Here is a 17,341-nt window from a genome sequence, read left to right as displayed (position 1 = left end):
TCTCCATGGCAGCTGGTTGCAAAGTCTGGATCTGTTTCCTCCGGAGGCCCCGTCGTCCTCATCCGTTAAAGGAGATTCTGTATGTGAAAGATGAGACAGGAAGGACCTCAGAGTGGACGGGGTGGGCCCCAAATCACTCTACCACCTCCTGACTCTCAGGCCAGTCACTTCATCTCTTGGGGCCCAGACACCTCATCTGTAAAATGAGCTGATGATGGCCGCCGCACCCCCCATCCTCCCAGGGCTGTCGTCCTGGAGAATTGAGTCATAAATGTGAACAAAAAGAGGAACTAGTCATATTTAGGTTGGTTTCTAAGAAAGGGATGTTGGGTTGTAGCAGTGGTGAGTTAAAAGGGCCAAGGCTCTAGGACTATCCATCTTTCCTCAGCACAAGTCATTTGGAGATCATACTGAAAACTCCAAATAGCTTTAATAGTCATGTTAATAACAACTGCAATTATTGAGTGCTGCCCCTAACACAGTTCACACACATCCTCTAGTTCAGCGGTCCCCAACCTTTTTGGCACCAGGGACGGGTTTCGTGGAAGACAGTTTTTCCATGGATGGCGGTGGGGATGGTTCAGGCGGTGATGCGAGCGATGGGGAGCGATGGGCAGCGGCAGACGAAGCTTCGCTCGCTCGCCCACCACTCGTCTCCTGCTGGGCAGCTCGGTTCCTAACAGGCCGCGGACCTGTACTGGAGTCCAGGGGCAGTGTAGACAGCAGAGCAGCTGTGGTCTGATGTCCTACCCCAGGACTGCCCATCCCTCCAACACCATCTTTCCTTGCAGCTCTGGATGGCCCATCTGGCCTGGTGACAGCCAACATCACTGACTCAGAAGCCTTGGCCATGTGGCAGCCGGCCATCGCCCCTGTGGACAATTATGTCATCTCCTACACAGCGGAGAGAGGTAAGGTCGTGTCCAAGACCCTCCCCACCCTGAGGAGTGTCTGTCCTGCTGTAAACTCTTCCCGTTCTCCCTTCTTTGTGCCACACTTGGTGCGTGGTAGCAAAAATGCATGGGTAGACTGGAGAGTCCAGCAATGTCCCTGTGGCTCTTGACTTGCCCCCTCAGAACAGACTCATGGGCTGGGACTGGGGCTGGGTGGGTGGGTGTGGAGGCACCAGTTCAGGCGGTGGCAAGAGAGGTCCTACCCATATCCCCTGCTTGTTGTCAAGTGAACGAGCATCAGAACCATGGTTGTATCACGGGAGGCCAGCAGGCCATTTAAGGAAAAGCAGAGGGTGCGTCTCCAGCCTCTTCCTCCTCTCCTGCTAGTTTCTCTGCCGTCAGAGTGAGTCACCCTCTCCAGGCAGCAGCTCTCACCTCTTACAAAGAAGGAGTCCAGAATCTGAAATCTTAAACAGACTATTTCAGGTAGCTCTGGGGAGCCCAGGCTTCTTGGATGCCACAGACAAGGCCCATTAGAGCAGACCTGATTGAGAAATCAGAAATTATTTTTCCTTGTCTTTGCAACCATCTGTGCTAATTTACTCAGTTGGAGATTAAACACTTGTTTGGGGCACCAGCAAACCAAGGCTACCAGAAGGTAAAATTAAATACAAATAAGAGAGAAGAGAAGGAAAGATTCCTTTTCAATGAACAAATCCATACTTTTGTCATGAGCTAGACTAGAAAAAATATGTTGTTATTTTAATCTCAAAGTATATGTGAGTTTCATATTTTATGGTTCAGTATTGTTCTACTTTCAGTAACAATATGAGAGGGCACCATAAGCTGTGCTGGGGCCTCTGAAAATCTTAATTCAGCCCGGGCAACCACTTACGAGAGCTCCTTGCAAGGACAGAGCAAAGATGGGGTGGGGCTAGAGGGATGCTTGGGTTTATTCTTTCTACTTTTCTATTTTTAAATATTCCCTGTGAGCAAACTCTTCCAAGTCAGGGGAGATGATGCTGTCTCACCTAAAATAAATCAGAGTATATAGTTCGTGGGAATCATGGAAATTGTGGATGCAAGTGTAGAAATTTCTTATCGAGTCCAGAAGTGTGTGTGAGGCTGGGGGTGTGGGCTCATGACTGATGACCAGAGTGACCAGCTCATTCCACTCTGCCCTGGACCTTCCCAGTTTTAGCCTTAAAAGTCCCATGCCCTGGGAAACTTCTTAGTCCTTGGCAAGTCAGGATAGCTGGTCACCTGTGATTAAGAAGTAAGCACATATATCCTGGGCACCATGGTTTGGGGTCCACTGTTGGTCCTCACCCAGTGGGACTGAGAGCCAGTAATCAGGCTCTGGTGTGTCTACGCCACCTGATTTTTGTGATCCCCCAGCCTAATGATTTGACATTTGGCAAATAAAAGGACATGAGAGTAAGTGAAAAAAAAGGGGAGGGCAAGCAATGGGACAAATTAAATTTGAGTAGCCCAAGTCTTAGAGATGTCACCTGCAGCTCTCCTGTAACTGGGTCCTGTGCCTCCGCTGCAACGCTGTCCCAGTGGCACCATGTGCAAAAGTCTCCTGACCCCCAGGGCCCCTTCCTTCTGACTTGGTGCCTGGAAAACTCCAGTACCATACGATAAATCCTTTGTATATGAAGTGGTTGCTCAAGAGAGAGAGACAGGAGTGTGAGCCATCTCAGAAATCAAACCTGCTTTTCTGTAGGGTCACTGAAAGTTTCTATGTTAGAAGGTGTGTGTGCTCTTGGCCAAGTCCGCTGATGGCCCAGACAGCGGACTGGTAACTGCCACGGTGTGTATATTTCCTGTTTAGAGCCAGAAATTACCCGCAAGGTGTCCGGGAACACGGTGGAGTATGCACTGACCAACCTCGAGCCTGCCACGGAATACACACTGAGGATCTTTGCAGAGAAAGGGCCCCAGAAGAGCTCAACTATCACCACCAAGTTCATGACAGGTACAAAGACATCGAGATCTGGACGATGCCCACCCACAGCCTCTATCTTTAACAGCATCCCTCTCCAACTCTTATTTCCCCAGTCAGTTCCCTGCAATGTGATGACATCAGCATCGGCTAAAGTCACCGGTGCCACTCAGTCAAGACCTTAAGAAACACACCATTTCCTTTTGCACTGAAATGACCTTGCTCTCCCCATGGACTAGGAAATGATTGTCAGAGGAGGGCTTTATAAGTGGAAAACCAGTCCCCGCTGACCCTAAACCCCGTATTTAATGATCCATGGTCTAGGCAGGGAAATATTTTGAAGAGAAATATTTTAAAGGCAAGTTTTCCTAGATGTCCACTGGGGTTTTACACACTGAGATCTTTTTACAAACTGCAGCAAGCAGAGAAACAGAGGCCATGTCCTCTGAGTAGGGGCAAGCACCGATACCAGCATTCATCTGTCCTCTTCTTCGGAAACAAGGGGGCTTCTGATTACGTTCATGGCTGTGTCTTTCTTCCCAAATCCAACTAAAGCCAGTCAATATCCCGTTGGGCTCAGGAAAACGTGGCCCTTGGGATGAGATGAACCACAGAGAATGGACGCCTTTGGAGGTCACCTGGCTCAACCTCTACATTTACAGATGGGGAAGGTTTTGCCCAAGGTCATATAAGTCAATGGTAGGGAAAGGACTTGAACCCAGGCCTCCTGATACCCAGCTGGGGACTTTGTCCTACACCTGCTGACTTATCTGATCTTAAATTCTTATCTTCTCCAGACCTCGATTCTCCAAGAGACTTCACGGCTACTGAGGTTCAGTCGGAAACTGCCATTCTCACCTGGAGACCTCCCCGGGCATCTGTCACTGGTTACCTGTTGGTGTATGAATCTGTGGACGGTACAACCAAGGTATCTTGAAGTATATAAAAAACTCCCCACTGCTGGTCGAAACATTTACGGGATCCTCAAAGGAGGGAAGAATTATCTGCATGCTGTTTCTCCTCTCCCAGTGCAACCGGGGAGCTGGAAAAAAATTAGTAGGAACTGGACACCACGCCAGACCTTCTGAATCATAAGCTCCAGCCTCCCTGTCTCATTTTAACCAGACTTCAGTTTTGACAGCCAGCCAGGGTCAAGAACCACTGCTCACAGGACTTGAGGACGTTTTAGGAGCTGGACTCTTTGTCCTTAAATGTTTTATTGAGCAAAGGCCAAAAGCTTCTTCTGCATCTTTGCCATGTATCTCACAGATGGCATCATTCCATTATATAATGAAATATATGTCACCATGTTCTTAGGACATCAACTGTTTACAGCAATTTTTATTTATATTCCCTACCCATGATTTTTTTTCTTCTACTTTTTAATTTGAAATAACTTTAGACCATCACACAAGCAAAAGAAATTTTCTAACCTTTACCTTCTAAAGTTGTTTTTGACTTTTTAATTTTGGTCACCATCCTGTACGCTTCCAAGATCTTTTACTTCTTTTCTGCACATTGATCTTTTGCTAGCATATCGTTTGCATTTCCTGTTATCTTCTTCTCTTTATCTCTAAGAATATATGTTCTTGGCATTTTCTTCCACAGCCCACATAGTGTTTCCTCCAAGGTCTCTTTTCTGGTTTGCTGCCGTTTGGTTTGGTTTGGTTTGGTTTGGTTTGGGTCTCCATCTTTCATGTTGGAGACTTCCACCTAATGCCTGTTGGTCTTTTTGTACTGGAGCCAAGAATGAAACAGCCGATTGGGAGGTCTAATTGCACAGACAGGTCTTGCCAACTATGGGGCTCGCTGTAGAGTGATTGGGCAAACACCCAGCAGTTTTCTTGGGGGACTCCCAAGCATCAGGACTGTAAACTATTTCTCTCGAGCTCATCAGTCTCCTTGGAGGATCCTCTGCCTCCTTCGAAGCAGGCTGCCAGGAGCCTTGCTGGAGAAGGAGCCTGGGCTCCCACTGTGTACACACCTTCACTTCTCCTGTTTCCAGCGCAGCACCCGAGCCTCCCTTGCAGTTGGGCCTGATGGATTTGAATCCAGAGTCTCCCCTCTGGCTCAGCCTCTCCAGGGAGGAAACCTCAGCCTTTCATCTGGGCTGGGAAGGACAGTCACCCAGACTGTTGGGGGATGGAGAGAGCTGGGGATCTGTTTATTATACAAAGTTTTAAACAAACCTTTGTTCAGCCATGCCCCACACTGGCCTTCAAAGCATCTCTGCTTTCGCATACATTTCATTCCTGAACTTGCCGGGCTCTGCAGCATTGTGGCTGCACCCACTAGTTAGTTAGCTCCTGGCTTTCTCCATTCTGTCACTTCAGCTGTCACTCCACCACTCCACACTTTCCACTGATCAAGATTCTGGTGACATCAAGTACCTGTCTCCTCTGCCATTTCCCTCATCCTTGTGAATTTATACTTTATATCTCCTTTACTTTCATTTTAGTGGGTATCAGAAGCAAGTAGAGATAAACTGTCTTGTTCAACATGCCACGTTTAACCAGGAGTGGACACACATCTCTAGTTACCATTACGGTCCTTCTTGGAGTCGCTGTAACAGTGAACTAGCTCACCGTGTGAACAGAGGCAAGTCCCTCGCCTTCTCTGGGTGTCAGTGCTCACATCTGTAAAATGAGTGCACTGAACTCCCCAGTCTCTAAGGGCCCTTCCTGGTTAGGCATCCTAGGATTCACTGTTTACCTGAAGTCATGAGTCTCATTTCAATCCACCCTGATTGCCTAGAAAATAACTTTGAACAGCAGCTTAGAAAGCTGATAGGTAATTTTATCCCCAAGTAATTCAAGGAACCCAGCTTTGTACCTGATTCTTCCCCAAGGACTAGACCTGGGGGCCACACAAAGGTCACTGGGTCACTGGTATCAAATAGGCACTCACCCGGGTTTACTTCCCTGCATGACCAGTTCCCAGCTTAATCTGTTTCGCTCAAGAAAGTCAACCTGGTAGAGGAGGAAAGAGTCCTGGACAGCATGTTAGGAGACAGGATGCAAGACCACCCTCTGCCACCAACAAATTATGGAGTGAGTGCAAGTCTTTTAGCTTCTTTGAAACTACTCACACCTCCAACACCCACCCCCTCAAACCCTGCCGCACTGGAAAAATCAGGATAACTTCACCTTCCCAGTTGTGAGGATACCAAACAACCTTCCAGGGGCCTCCACACTGGCTCATTACTGCCTAAACCCCGTGGGCTGTGCTTGAAGGTGGTACAAAGCACTGTTGTGTTTGGTTTACTAGGACTGCAGGTTGAATTCCAATCCCTGACACCAAGGTCATCTGCTAAAAAGGTGATTTTACAGGCACTGGAAGGTAAAAAGAGGATTTGAAAAGAAAGAGGACCTCCTGCAGAACTGAAACCGATCCCCCTCGTCTGGACAGCAGCACAGTGACCAGTCACAAACAGCAGGTGTAGTTAGCATAGGTCTACAGCAGCTGTACACATCTGCCTCTCCTGGACATCTCTGTTCTAGAAAAGAGACATGCTGGGTCAGCTTGCGCTGTCATCATGCCGCGCCTCCTGAGCAGTCGTAATCATCTCCTGACTCAAGAGATCCCCTGAGTGACTATGCATCAGAATCATCCAGGGAGCTTCTTAGATATAGACCAGGTCAGGCTCCACTGCTGGCTCTTATGATCCAGTCATTCTAGGATGAAGCCCAGGCATTGTTTTATTTTAAAGCTTCCCAGAGATCTATGAAAAAGAGCCATATTAGGGACCACTGACTTAACTGGTCTCAAAGTCTAAACCTTCGCCCTTTGTGTGATTCATCTTCCTACCAGATTAAGCTGAGATCATGGCATTCCCTTTTTCAAAAAACTTTCAGGAACCTCCATTCCTTATCATGATAAACTTCAAATTCCATAGCTTGGCACGTAAGGCCCTTTGTAATCTGGTCTTTGCCCACCTCTTCCACGGCTTCCCTAACTGAAGTGTGGCTGAGGTAGGTCGCTGCCTCCTCATATTACTTGAATTTGCTCTGCCCCTTCTGGCCCCAGGAGCTTTGCTCATGCTGCACTCTCCCCACGTCTGAAGCCCTGAAGTGAGCATGGAGGCTGGCACAGAGTGGGACTCAGTGGATTCTTGTTGAATGAAGAAATTAATGGATGGGTGAATAAGTGAGTGCATCATCTGTACTCTGAGGATTTATGTGGCCAAAAGCTATTATATTTTTCTTCTGCCCTTAGGAGGTTGTTGTGGATCCAGACACCACCTCTTATAGCCTGGCAGAGCTGAGCCCATCCACCCACTACATGGCCAAGATCCAGGCACTGAATGGGCCCCTGAGAAGCAAGATCATCAAGACCACCTTCACCACAAGTAAGGGGCTCCGGAGGAGACTGAACCAACCCTCCACTTCTCCTCTAACTGCTACTTTAAATGTTTCCATCAAATTTCTGAAAAGAATCCATTCCCCGCTATTACCGGAAAAGCTAGAGCAATGTGGATGCAGGAGGTTACAGGCCTCGTGGTGAAAGGGAAGGGGGGCCAGCACTGAGAACAGCTGGATTCGTTCCCCATCTCCACCACTTGCTCTGCGTGACTGAGGAAAGTTACTGCCATTCTACGAGCCTCAGTTTCTTCATCTGTATAATGGGGTTAATAACTATCCCTTCTTCATAAGGACCTTGTGAGAACCTTTGTATTGTATTTGAACTCCCAGCCCAGTGGGTAGCCATTGTCAAGGCTCTTTATAAGCTCAATGTTCTCCTTCAGGCATTTACAAAGCCTGTTCATATTCAAAATCACCAACAGTCCTCCCACGAAGCTGGTACGTTGGGCCAGGGTAATCATGCCCAGTTTGCTGGTGGGAAAACAGAGGCTCCCAGAGACTAAATGACCTGCTCAGGGTTACACCATGAGTTGGAGTCAGATCTGGGTTCAGGTGTCCCAGGACCAGGGAACCACCTCCACACCTGGCCACTAGGTCTCCTCTGCAGGTGGCAAAAGGGCAAGCTGCTCCATTGGTGAAGAGGAAGCATGCTTCTCTGAGGAAGGGAGGAGGGGGTCTTTGCAGAGCCCTGAACCTGGGTAAATGGAGTGTATCCCCGCGCTGTCTCCCGCCCTTCGCACTTCACTCTAGTCACTCTACACACACCTGCTGAGGGAGGGGAAGGGGCATAAAGATGCTCCCAGACTAGGGCTGTGAAACAGACAAGAAAACAGCTAATGATACAACCTCAGGTGAAGGTAAAGTACAGCGAGGAGGTCGGATCAGAACAAAGAGCTGCTACTACCGTCAGTTCTCAAGCCCACCTGCTAAGCATAGCCCCAAGATCATTCATTGCTATCGAGTTTTTAATTTTTGCACCACATTATTACACGGGGAAGTTCCCCAGGCATGCTTGTGTTAGCCGTCTAAGGTCCCCAGGCTCAGAAGGCAAGGCAGTGGCAAGTTCAGGGCTTAGAACCCTTGTCTTTGGCTTCAGGATCCTCTGAAGAGCCTGAGATGCATCCAGCCTGGCAGAGTGTCCTAACCCACAGTGAGCCACCTGCCGGGTGCTAGAGACCCAGCCATCCTGGCCAGCACCTGGGTGTTCATTGGGTGCTACCTGACACATGGCCCTCACAGCGGTTCAGCTCTCCTCCCACTGATATCACTGGTGGCTTCCATCAGTATAAGAGACTGAACTGGGTCCCTTTTGTCCGTAACCTCTAAGCCTCACCGCACCCCCTGCAAAATAGCTTTAATCCCCATCTTGCGCGTGAGAGAACAGAGCCTCAGAGAGGTGGAGTTGCTTGCCCAGAGGCGTCTAGTCAGTAAGCACTTGAGCTGCGACCTGAAAGCCCCTGCCCCAGTCCTGCTCTGAGAGAGCCACCCTTTCTTCTCATCCCGCAGCTGGAGTCCTGTACCCATTCCCCAGGGACTGCTCCCAAGCCATGCTGAATGGAGACACGACCTCTGGCGTCTACACCGTTTATCTGAACAACGACAAGACCCAAAAACAGGAAGTCTTCTGTGACATGACCTCTGACGGGGGTGGATGGATCGTGAGTATCATGGAGACAGACTCCAGAGCTCTCCGGCAGGGGGATGGGGAAAGAGGAGAGGCCGAGGTCCTCCCCGTGCCCTCCGAAGCTAATGTGCATGAGGCTCTCCAAGACAGTGCCTCTCACATGGAGACACTCAGGAATTCTCTCTTAAAGTAATGGGAAAGCAGCTGAGCCTAAAAACCAGTTCCCCTGTTTCCCCGTAATTTATCTCATTTGATCCTCAAAAAACTCTGTGATCTATAAATGACAGTGGTCATTGAGCCCCTTACGTTTATTACTTAACATCGGCCATCTACCAGGCACTGTGTGAAGAGTTTTACATGAATTATTTCCATCCCGTTACCATATGAGCTGGGTAGTATTCTTTTTAATTATTAAACTTTCTTTCTTAGAGCAGTTTTAGATGGGCAGCAAAGTGGAGCAGAAGGTTCGCCGACGTCCCGTGTACCTCCTGCCCCCAGAGGCACGGCCTCCTCCACTGTCAGCACCCCACACCAGAGGGGCTCGTGTGTTACACGTGACGAACCTACACTGGCACCTCACAGTCACCCAAAGCTGGGTGGTAGTCTTACTAATCTGTATTCTTCGGGTGAGGACACTGAGACTCAGTGAGGGGAGGCGACGTGCCCTGAGTCACATGGCAAATTAGTGAGGACAGAGGTGGGGACGGGTGCTTTTCCTACAGTGGATGTTTCTTCCTCTCAGAAAGAGGTCTTCTCTTTCCTTCAATAGCTTAAGCGCACCCAGATTCATTGGTTATGTTTATAGGTGTTCCTGAGACGCAAAAATGGACGTGAGGATTTCTATCGAAACTGGAAGGCCTACACTGCTGGATTTGGGGACCTAAAAGAAGAATTCTGGCTTGGTAATACAGCCTGCGTGTTTGTGTCCCAAATGCCCATCTCTGTCCTCCTTGTCATCTGTCTTAACCCACAGCGAACTGTGGGAGAGGAAATGGGTTAGGAGGAAACAATAGCTCTGGTGGGCGACACAGGGTGTCAAATTCTCTATGGAAAGACTTTAAGTTCTCTGGGTCATTAAAAATAAAAATCCAGTCAAAGGAGAGCCACCAGCCAGGCCTAGCCTAGCCTCAAGCCAATCACTGGGCCATTTAGAGAATTATCCTCACTGATGTCCTTCACTGCTTCCATCCTATGCTAAGTCCCTCAGGGCCACAACCTCTAAGTCTCATAGCACCCCACAAGGTACAAAATTCCTATCTTGCATGCCCCTGGGAAAACAGAGCCTCAGAGAGGTTATGCTGCTGGCCATAGGAATCTAGCCAATAAAGAGCTGAGCTGCAGTGTGAACTCTCCCAAGCCAACACGACAATGCCACCATCCATCCATCCATGCAGCCCACACTGCAACAAGCGACCGGCACAGGGCACTGTCCTACGTTCCAGCACCCAGGCCGGGGAATGTCCGTCCCTGTCATCCATCGCCCTTCACTTGTAAGGAGCTTTAGAGTTTAAAAGGTGCGCGCTCCACCTTATCTCCTTTATCTTCATAATACATCAGGAGGTTGGCAGGGCAAAGATGTCAACACAATTTTAGCTGAGGCCCAGAAACCGTATATATCTCGCCTGGTGTTGCAGCAGCAAAGAGCAAACCAAGCTGCAAGCCCAGGCGCGACGCAAACCTCTTCCGAGCACACACGGCCGCTGCTCTTACGGGGTGCGCAGGAATGAGGGCCTCGGTCACTGCGCTTCTTAGGCAACCCCTTGCCTGTCGTCCACAGGGCTGGACACCCTGAACAAAATCACAGCCCAAGGGCAGTACGAGCTCCGGGTGGACCTGCGGGACCACGGGCAGTCAGCCTATGCTGTCTACGACAAGTTCAGCGTGGGAGACGCCCGGACTCGCTACCGGCTGAAGGTGGAGGGGTACAGCGGGACAGCAGGTATGGACAGACATCCTCAGAGCCCAGGGAACTGCAAAAGCTTCTCGGGTTTTCAGCCAGTTCCTCCACTCCTCATTCCTTCCTTCATGGGTCCATCCGTTTATCGACAAATTTTTGAATCCCTACTAGGTGCCAACCAGCAGAACTACAGTTGAACAAGGTTGGGTAGATATTTTGGTCGCCAAAACACAGAGTAGGTTGGGAATTAGGACAATCAGGATGGACTTGTAGCTACCGTCACTCAAAATATGTCTTTTTCTTATCCATGTTTAGATATCCGTTTTAGACTGAGAAAAAAGCAGTCTCTTGGGAGCCTTAATACTCAACTACTGCTGTGCTTCTCAATTTATTACACACACATGACCCACTGGGGGAGCCTGTTAGTGGGCTGACACAGTATGTCCGGGGTGAAATCAAGATGCTGCATTTCTGCTAAGTTCCCACATGATGCCACTGTTGGTGGCTTTGCTGGTCTGTGGCCTGTACTTTGAGTAGCAGACAGTCCACTCCATCACCCAGCTGGATGAATCTCTTCTAAGACATTCCTGCCACGTGGCCATCCAGCCTCGGCCTGCACACCCCCATGACCAGGAGCTCACCACCTCTCCAGCAGTCCTTCACTCCTTGACTGGTACATAACCTAGTTTGGGTTTTGAAGGTTTCTTTGACTTGAAATGGCCTTTGTGTGGTGTTCTGGCACCACATTATAGGAGAAACAAATAAGGAAACGATATGCATCCAGGCCCACCAGGTAGCAGCTTTTGCAGATACTTCATATACATTACCCTCTTTTAGTTCTCAAAAAAAAAAAAAAAATTTATATATATATATCTCCAGGTGATATTGCTATTATACAGATGAGGAAACTGAGGCTCAGAGAACAGCTGTAACAGCCTGTGGACGGTGGGCCCACGGTACAAGTGGGCTGCTGACGAGTGTTCTTGGTAACAAGGGGGATTAGGTGTAAGACCGTGACCACGCCATGTCACCCCTTGCCCACTTTGGGGTGGTTTTCAGTTACGTTTATTGAAACAGAAGAGACAGATGCTATAGCACATTCCCAACCTCTCAGCCCTGAAAGAATGCATCCATAATGGGAAAAGCCTCCACACAAGATTTGCCAAAAGCCAGGCTCAACCTAATGAAAGACTGAGCTCTTTAGAGATCAGTCTGGTGGAAATGAAGAGAGAGACCCAGGGGTGAAAACTGTTTTCATTCTTGCATCCCTCAAAGAATTCTGACATTTTATTACCTGGCAATAAATACCTCTTTTGTTGAGATGGCTTCAGGCAAGGAGGATATTGTTACAGGGCAAGCACAGGCACCGAGGGGCGGGAAGGTGGCCTCCACCCATCTCTTTCTGTATTTCCAACAGAAAATGAGCCACGTTATGCCCCTTCACTGAGCTAACCCTTGGAGCTACATCCTCCTGTGCGTATTGATGGCAAGCAGCCCCTCCACAGGAAAGCATCTTATTTCATCAATATCTAGCTGCCATCCTCATGCTCTTGATAGCTTCATCAGTTACCAAGGCACCCGAGTCCCTCTGACAACTTGCTCCAAAGTATCAGGATAGAATGCCTTGATGTCTTGAAATCTTTCTGCACTGCATTGACCAGGGCTGGGAGTGAGGGGACACAGAAAGAAATGGCACTTAAATGCTCCTAAAATTCAATATATTCAATTACAAACTAGATTCCCATATAGCACTATATATACATGGACTTTTTGTCTAAGAATCAGGGAAAACTGGTCCCATAAACACTTTGAAAAATAACTGTACGATATACAAGCTATTCGGTGACATCTAAAACCCGAAAGGTTTGATTATAAGTATGGCTCTGTAGGCTGAGACTCAAGATAGGCTGTCTCAGGATAGCTCTGGAAAACCAGCATGGCAGAGTGGAAAACTAAACTCATACTAGAGCTTGATAAATATTAGATGGGTGAGTGAATAAGTGAGTGAATGTGAGTTAATGAATAAATAGACAATAAATAAATAAATGCATGAAAAGAATTGTTTTAAAGTATGGCTGTGAATACTTGCGTTTGAGGGGAAAGCACACCATTACTGAATACAAATTTCCCACCTTACTCTCTGAGTTCCTTTACGTACAGTGAATGCAAACACAATCATAAAAATAGCAACAATCGGGCTTCCCTGGTGGCACAGCGGTTGAGAGTCCGCCTGCCGATGCAGGGGACACGGGTTCGTGCCCCGGTCCAGGAGGATCCCACATGCCGCGGAGCGGCTGGGCCCGTGAGCCATGGCCGCTGAGCCTGCGCGTCCGGAGCCTGTGCTCCACAACGGGAGAGGCCACAACAGTGAGAAGCCCGCGTACCGCAAAAAAAAAAAAAAAAATAGCAACAATCATGACCGTTTGCACACCATACTACCTGTTTAGTGTACACCTTCGTATCCATTGCTCCAACAGCCCTCTGAGGTGGATCAAATCAATGTGCTAGTTCCATTCTACAGATAGGAAAACTGAGGTTCAGCAAGAGGCTTGACCTGTGCAGGGTCACAGCTAAGAGTGAAAGAGATGGGATTGGAGCTAGATCCTCCAAAGCCACCTGTACCTTCTACCTTCTACCACTCTATGCTGCTTCTATCAGAAACGAGGCTCGGGGATGACACTCATGTCCTATCCAGGCCCACGCTGGATCCTAATTCGGGGTCCAGTGTTTGAGGCCGGCCCACCCCAGGGCCCTTCAGTTGTCACCCTGGCGCTGCCCTTCACAGCCCACAGGGAGCTCCAGCTGGGCTCTCAGTCTGTGCTTTCTCTCTCCCAGGTGACTCCATGGCCTACCACAACGGCAGATCCTTCTCCACCTTTGACAAGGACACAGACTCGGCCATCACCAACTGTGCCCTGTCCTACAAGGGGGCTTTCTGGTACAAGAACTGCCACCGCGTCAACCTGATGGGGAGATACGGGGACAATAACCACAGTCAGGTGAGCAGACAGCGAGGCCCCGGGCAGGGCTGAGGCCAGCAGGCCAGGAGGGAGAAATCCCCATGAGACCGCAGGCCAGGAGAGATCACAGAGATAGCATGTCTTAACCCACGAAGATCCCAAGGAGAACCACTGGTCAGGGAGACACCAAGCGTAGCCAGCCTTCCTCAAAATAAGTCTTTGTCTGAACCCCAGAAGGAAACAGATGAAAGTAGAGGCCGTCTAGGTGAACCAGGGGTGATGCAGGCCCAGGGTGCTACTTCCCCACCCTGGCGTAGAGGCACCTCCAGCACCCCAAGAACATCTCAGAGCAAAGACCACAGATTTTAAGTCCCTTCCTTTTCTGATTCCTAAGATCGAGTTCCAGAAAAAGTTGACTTCCCTGAGGTCACAGAGCAAAGCTGGAGGCGGAGTCAAACCTTCCAGCTCTCCAAATTTCCCTGCACCACACAGGATGCTGTGACACAATTTCTGCAATCATAGAAACGGATTTTTTAGATTCCCTGTGGAGATAAGTGAGCAAAACCAAATTCAACCACTGTCTCACACTGAGTCCTGCCTGCACGAGCAGGTGCCTGAAAAGTGGGCAGAGTCTAGTGGGCCCAGCTACTTAACCACGATGGTCCTTCTCAGCGGCCATCCCTGCTCCAGGGAGGAAGGACGGGTATTCACCCAGACTGATCACCCTGGGCTGGGCCTCAGCAACTCCTACCCAGTCTGCAACCTGGGATCCCTTTGTAAAAAGGCAAAGGTACAAATCACACCAAACAGCCCCAGGAATTCTGATGGGTGGTCCGGGGCGGGATGAAGCATCTCGTCATCTTGCTTATTTACGCTTTTGTTGTTGGTTTTTTTGTTTTTACCTGCTGCTCTCTGCTATTAATGATTTTGATACATGTGTTTATGTTGATTTGACTACCAGCAAATGATTGTCGTGACCTTAAGTGCAGACCTTACCTTGACATAATTTCTGACACTTTTCAAAGCATTCTCGCCTTGTCTCCCATGTGCATCACTTTTACTCTGTAAGGGGACCAGGACATGGCTTTTCATGCCTATTTTACAGAGGAGGGAAGACTTGAAGGACACCTCTGGACACCAGTCCTGTGTTTTCTCCATCTTATCATGTGGCCTCAATAACACATCCACTCTGAGAGCTACTGTATTGCCTTTATCTCCTTGTCCCCTAACACCAGTGTAACACAAAGTCCTTTGGGAGGGGGAGAAAAAGCTACATGGCTAAAGGAAACTCCTTTTTCCATCCAATTTTGGAAGAAGGAGATGACGTTAAAGACCACAGAACAATTATGGGAGTTCATCAGTCCCAGCTCTGGCTCTGTGTGGCCTCTGTGAAGTCACTTTCCCCCTCTGCCTTCAGTCTCCACCATAGTACGAGGAGGGCTTGCTTCCAGCTCTGAACCTCTATCAGAGGGGAGAACGAGGGCAGAGGAAGGCAGCACAAGGACCAAGCTGAGTAATTACAAACACATTTGCCCATAAAATGAGTCAGCTCTTCTCAAATCCCATCCCCCTGTCAGATATAGAGACTGTCCAATACCAGTCAATGTCAAAAAATTACAATCAAACAAAACATCGATATTTTCCCTCATTTCACCAGCCATTATCTCCTCTGTGGACATGTTCCCTCCCAGCCCTATGAAGCTTAAAGAGAAGAGGTGTCAGTGCGCAGGGTGGAGGCCTTATAGGAGGACTCTCTGAAGCTGACCCCCACGCCCAGGAGGACAAGGGGTCTGTGGGATTCCATGGGCAGAGTCTACCATCTGTAGACTTTGCTAAAGAGTCAGACCTGGAACTAGGAGGCCCGGAAGCAAATATAGTCTTTCCTTGAGGAAAATCTTTGGCCAAAATTCCGAGAATCTCTCTCCCTTCTTGAGATTGGGGAAGAGTATTTACGGAGCACCGTGTGTATGATGTTTCCAGCACTGTGGCAGCTCCTTTCCTGACCCATTTAATCTTCACAGCATCCTTCCAAGGTTAGCATTATTGGGCCTTAAGAAAAAAATAATGAAACTGAGGCCCAGAATGTTTTGATAACTTGTTCATTTATATCTCTCAAGTAAGAGCACGAAGATTTAACCTTATATGTCAGGTTGCAAAACTTGTGTCCACGTATATGCTCTTTGTGCCGTTCCATAGGAACCCCTATTAAAACACTCCACAGGAATCCTGTGAAGTATAGACACCCCTGCACATAGCTACTCGATTCTGTAAGCTCCAATCACGACCCGAATTCCTGCAGCACCCAATCCTAATGACGGTAAGTTTCATCAGCCACCACTTTATTTCCAGAGGGCAGGTCAAAGCTCAATGCAAACTCAGGTGACTTCTGCCTAAAGTAAAAAAACCGAGCCTGAGCCAGCCGGCCCCTCGGAAAGTTTTCACTACCCAGATCAACAAACAGATCGGCAAGAGACAGCTGAGAACTACCAAACGGTCTAGTTGAAACGGAACTCGTCTTGTTCCGTCAACGAGACAGCGATGGTCGGTGAACACCTTGCCTGATGGAAAAACCAATCTGAAGGTCTTCTCTTTTTCACAGGGTGTTAACTGGTTCCACTGGAAGGGCCACGAGTATTCAATCCAGTTTGCTGAGATGAAGCTGAGACCCAGCAACTTCCGAAACCTCGAAGGCAGGCGCAAACGGGCATAAATTCTGGGGACAACTTGGGGAGAGAAGAGTAGGGCCCAGAGAACGAAAATAATGTTACCAAAGCATCGATGTGAGCAGTCTGACCATTAAGCCACACCTGGGCATCTGGCAGGAGCTAAAGTTGACCATGGATCACCCAGGCCGGCAGCGGCAGCGCTGGCCTCACCCACTCTGCTATGACTTCCCTTCACACCAAAGACCACAGTGTCCAACAGGTTTCCATTTTGTTGTTCGATTCAGCAAAAGTCTTCCAGTGACAGCATCACAATGATTTTCCTTCTCTTGGGTGGCTCCGGGAATGAGAGCGGGGTAGGCTGTACAGTCGTAGTTTATTTTAGAACCAGCTATATTTTACACAAAGCTGTATAATTAATTATCATTATTTTTGTTAGCAGTGATTCAATGTGTGTCTTGAAGCCGTCCCTTTTTTTACATTTCGGAAAAGCAACACTGTTTCCATTTTAAGGATATGATTAATGTTATTAATATAATAATGATGATGATGTAAACTAAGGATTTTTAAACAGATCTTCCTTTCCAAAACACATCTGGACAGTACCTGATTGTATTATTTTTTTTGTTTAATAAAAGCACAAGTACTTTTAAATTTGGCCATTGGTTTTCCTTTCATTGTTGAGCCTGGATTCCACCAAAGCCACCAAATTCCACCAATATATTTGAGCAAAGGAGGGATGTTGGAAGGAAGAGGAAAGGAGGGATGATGGCCAAGCAGGAGGGGAAGAAGGAGAGGGAGACTATAGGCTGGGAGAGAGGAAAACAGTTTTGAACAAAGCTGAATAAGTTTGGGAAAAGTTTATAACTTAAGATACAGTTTCCTGCTCAACGCTTCCAAGACTAACAGTTTATCGTTTTAAAAGGCACTTTTAGGGCTTCCCTGGTGGCGCAGTGGTTGAGAGTCTGCCTGCCGATGCAGGGGACACGGGTTCG

At 48.4% G+C, this 17,341-nt stretch overlaps 1 protein-coding gene across 6 annotated transcripts in view; it reads left to right on the top strand.

The window, feature by feature from the left end:
* TNC (tenascin C) overlaps window positions 1-16,996 on the top strand; it is a 93,777-nt gene extending 76,781 nt beyond the window's left edge. For 4 of the 6 annotated variants that reach the window (XM_089913663.1, XM_022578915.3, XM_089913662.1 and 1 more), the window contains 9 exons: window positions 792-911; window positions 2,731-2,874; window positions 3,639-3,769; window positions 7,057-7,189; window positions 8,709-8,860; window positions 9,632-9,728; window positions 10,604-10,765; window positions 13,559-13,722; window positions 16,283-16,996. In XM_089913663.1, coding sequence (XP_089769789.1) covers window positions 792-911; window positions 2,731-2,874; window positions 3,639-3,769; window positions 7,057-7,189; window positions 8,709-8,860; window positions 9,632-9,728; window positions 10,604-10,765; window positions 13,559-13,722; window positions 16,283-16,393 — 1,214 coding nt within the window. In that variant the 3' untranslated portion in view covers window positions 16,394-16,996. The remainder of the gene's footprint in view (window positions 1-791; window positions 912-2,730; window positions 2,875-3,638; window positions 3,770-7,056; window positions 7,190-8,708; window positions 8,861-9,631; window positions 9,729-10,603; window positions 10,766-13,558; window positions 13,723-16,282) is intronic. The other 2 variants (XM_022578917.3, XM_022578919.3) reach the window with 1 other exon arrangement.
* The last annotated feature ends 345 nt before the right edge of the window (window positions 16,997-17,341 follow it).

This window comes from Delphinapterus leucas, chromosome 6 (assembly GCF_059928025.1).
Source record: "Delphinapterus leucas isolate spDelLeu-1000000601 "Yukka" chromosome 6, BTC_Dleu_Yukka2, whole genome shotgun sequence".
Classification (NCBI taxonomy): domain Eukaryota; kingdom Metazoa; phylum Chordata; class Mammalia; order Artiodactyla; family Monodontidae; genus Delphinapterus; species Delphinapterus leucas.
This window is presented reverse-complemented; position numbering and strand designations above follow the sequence as displayed.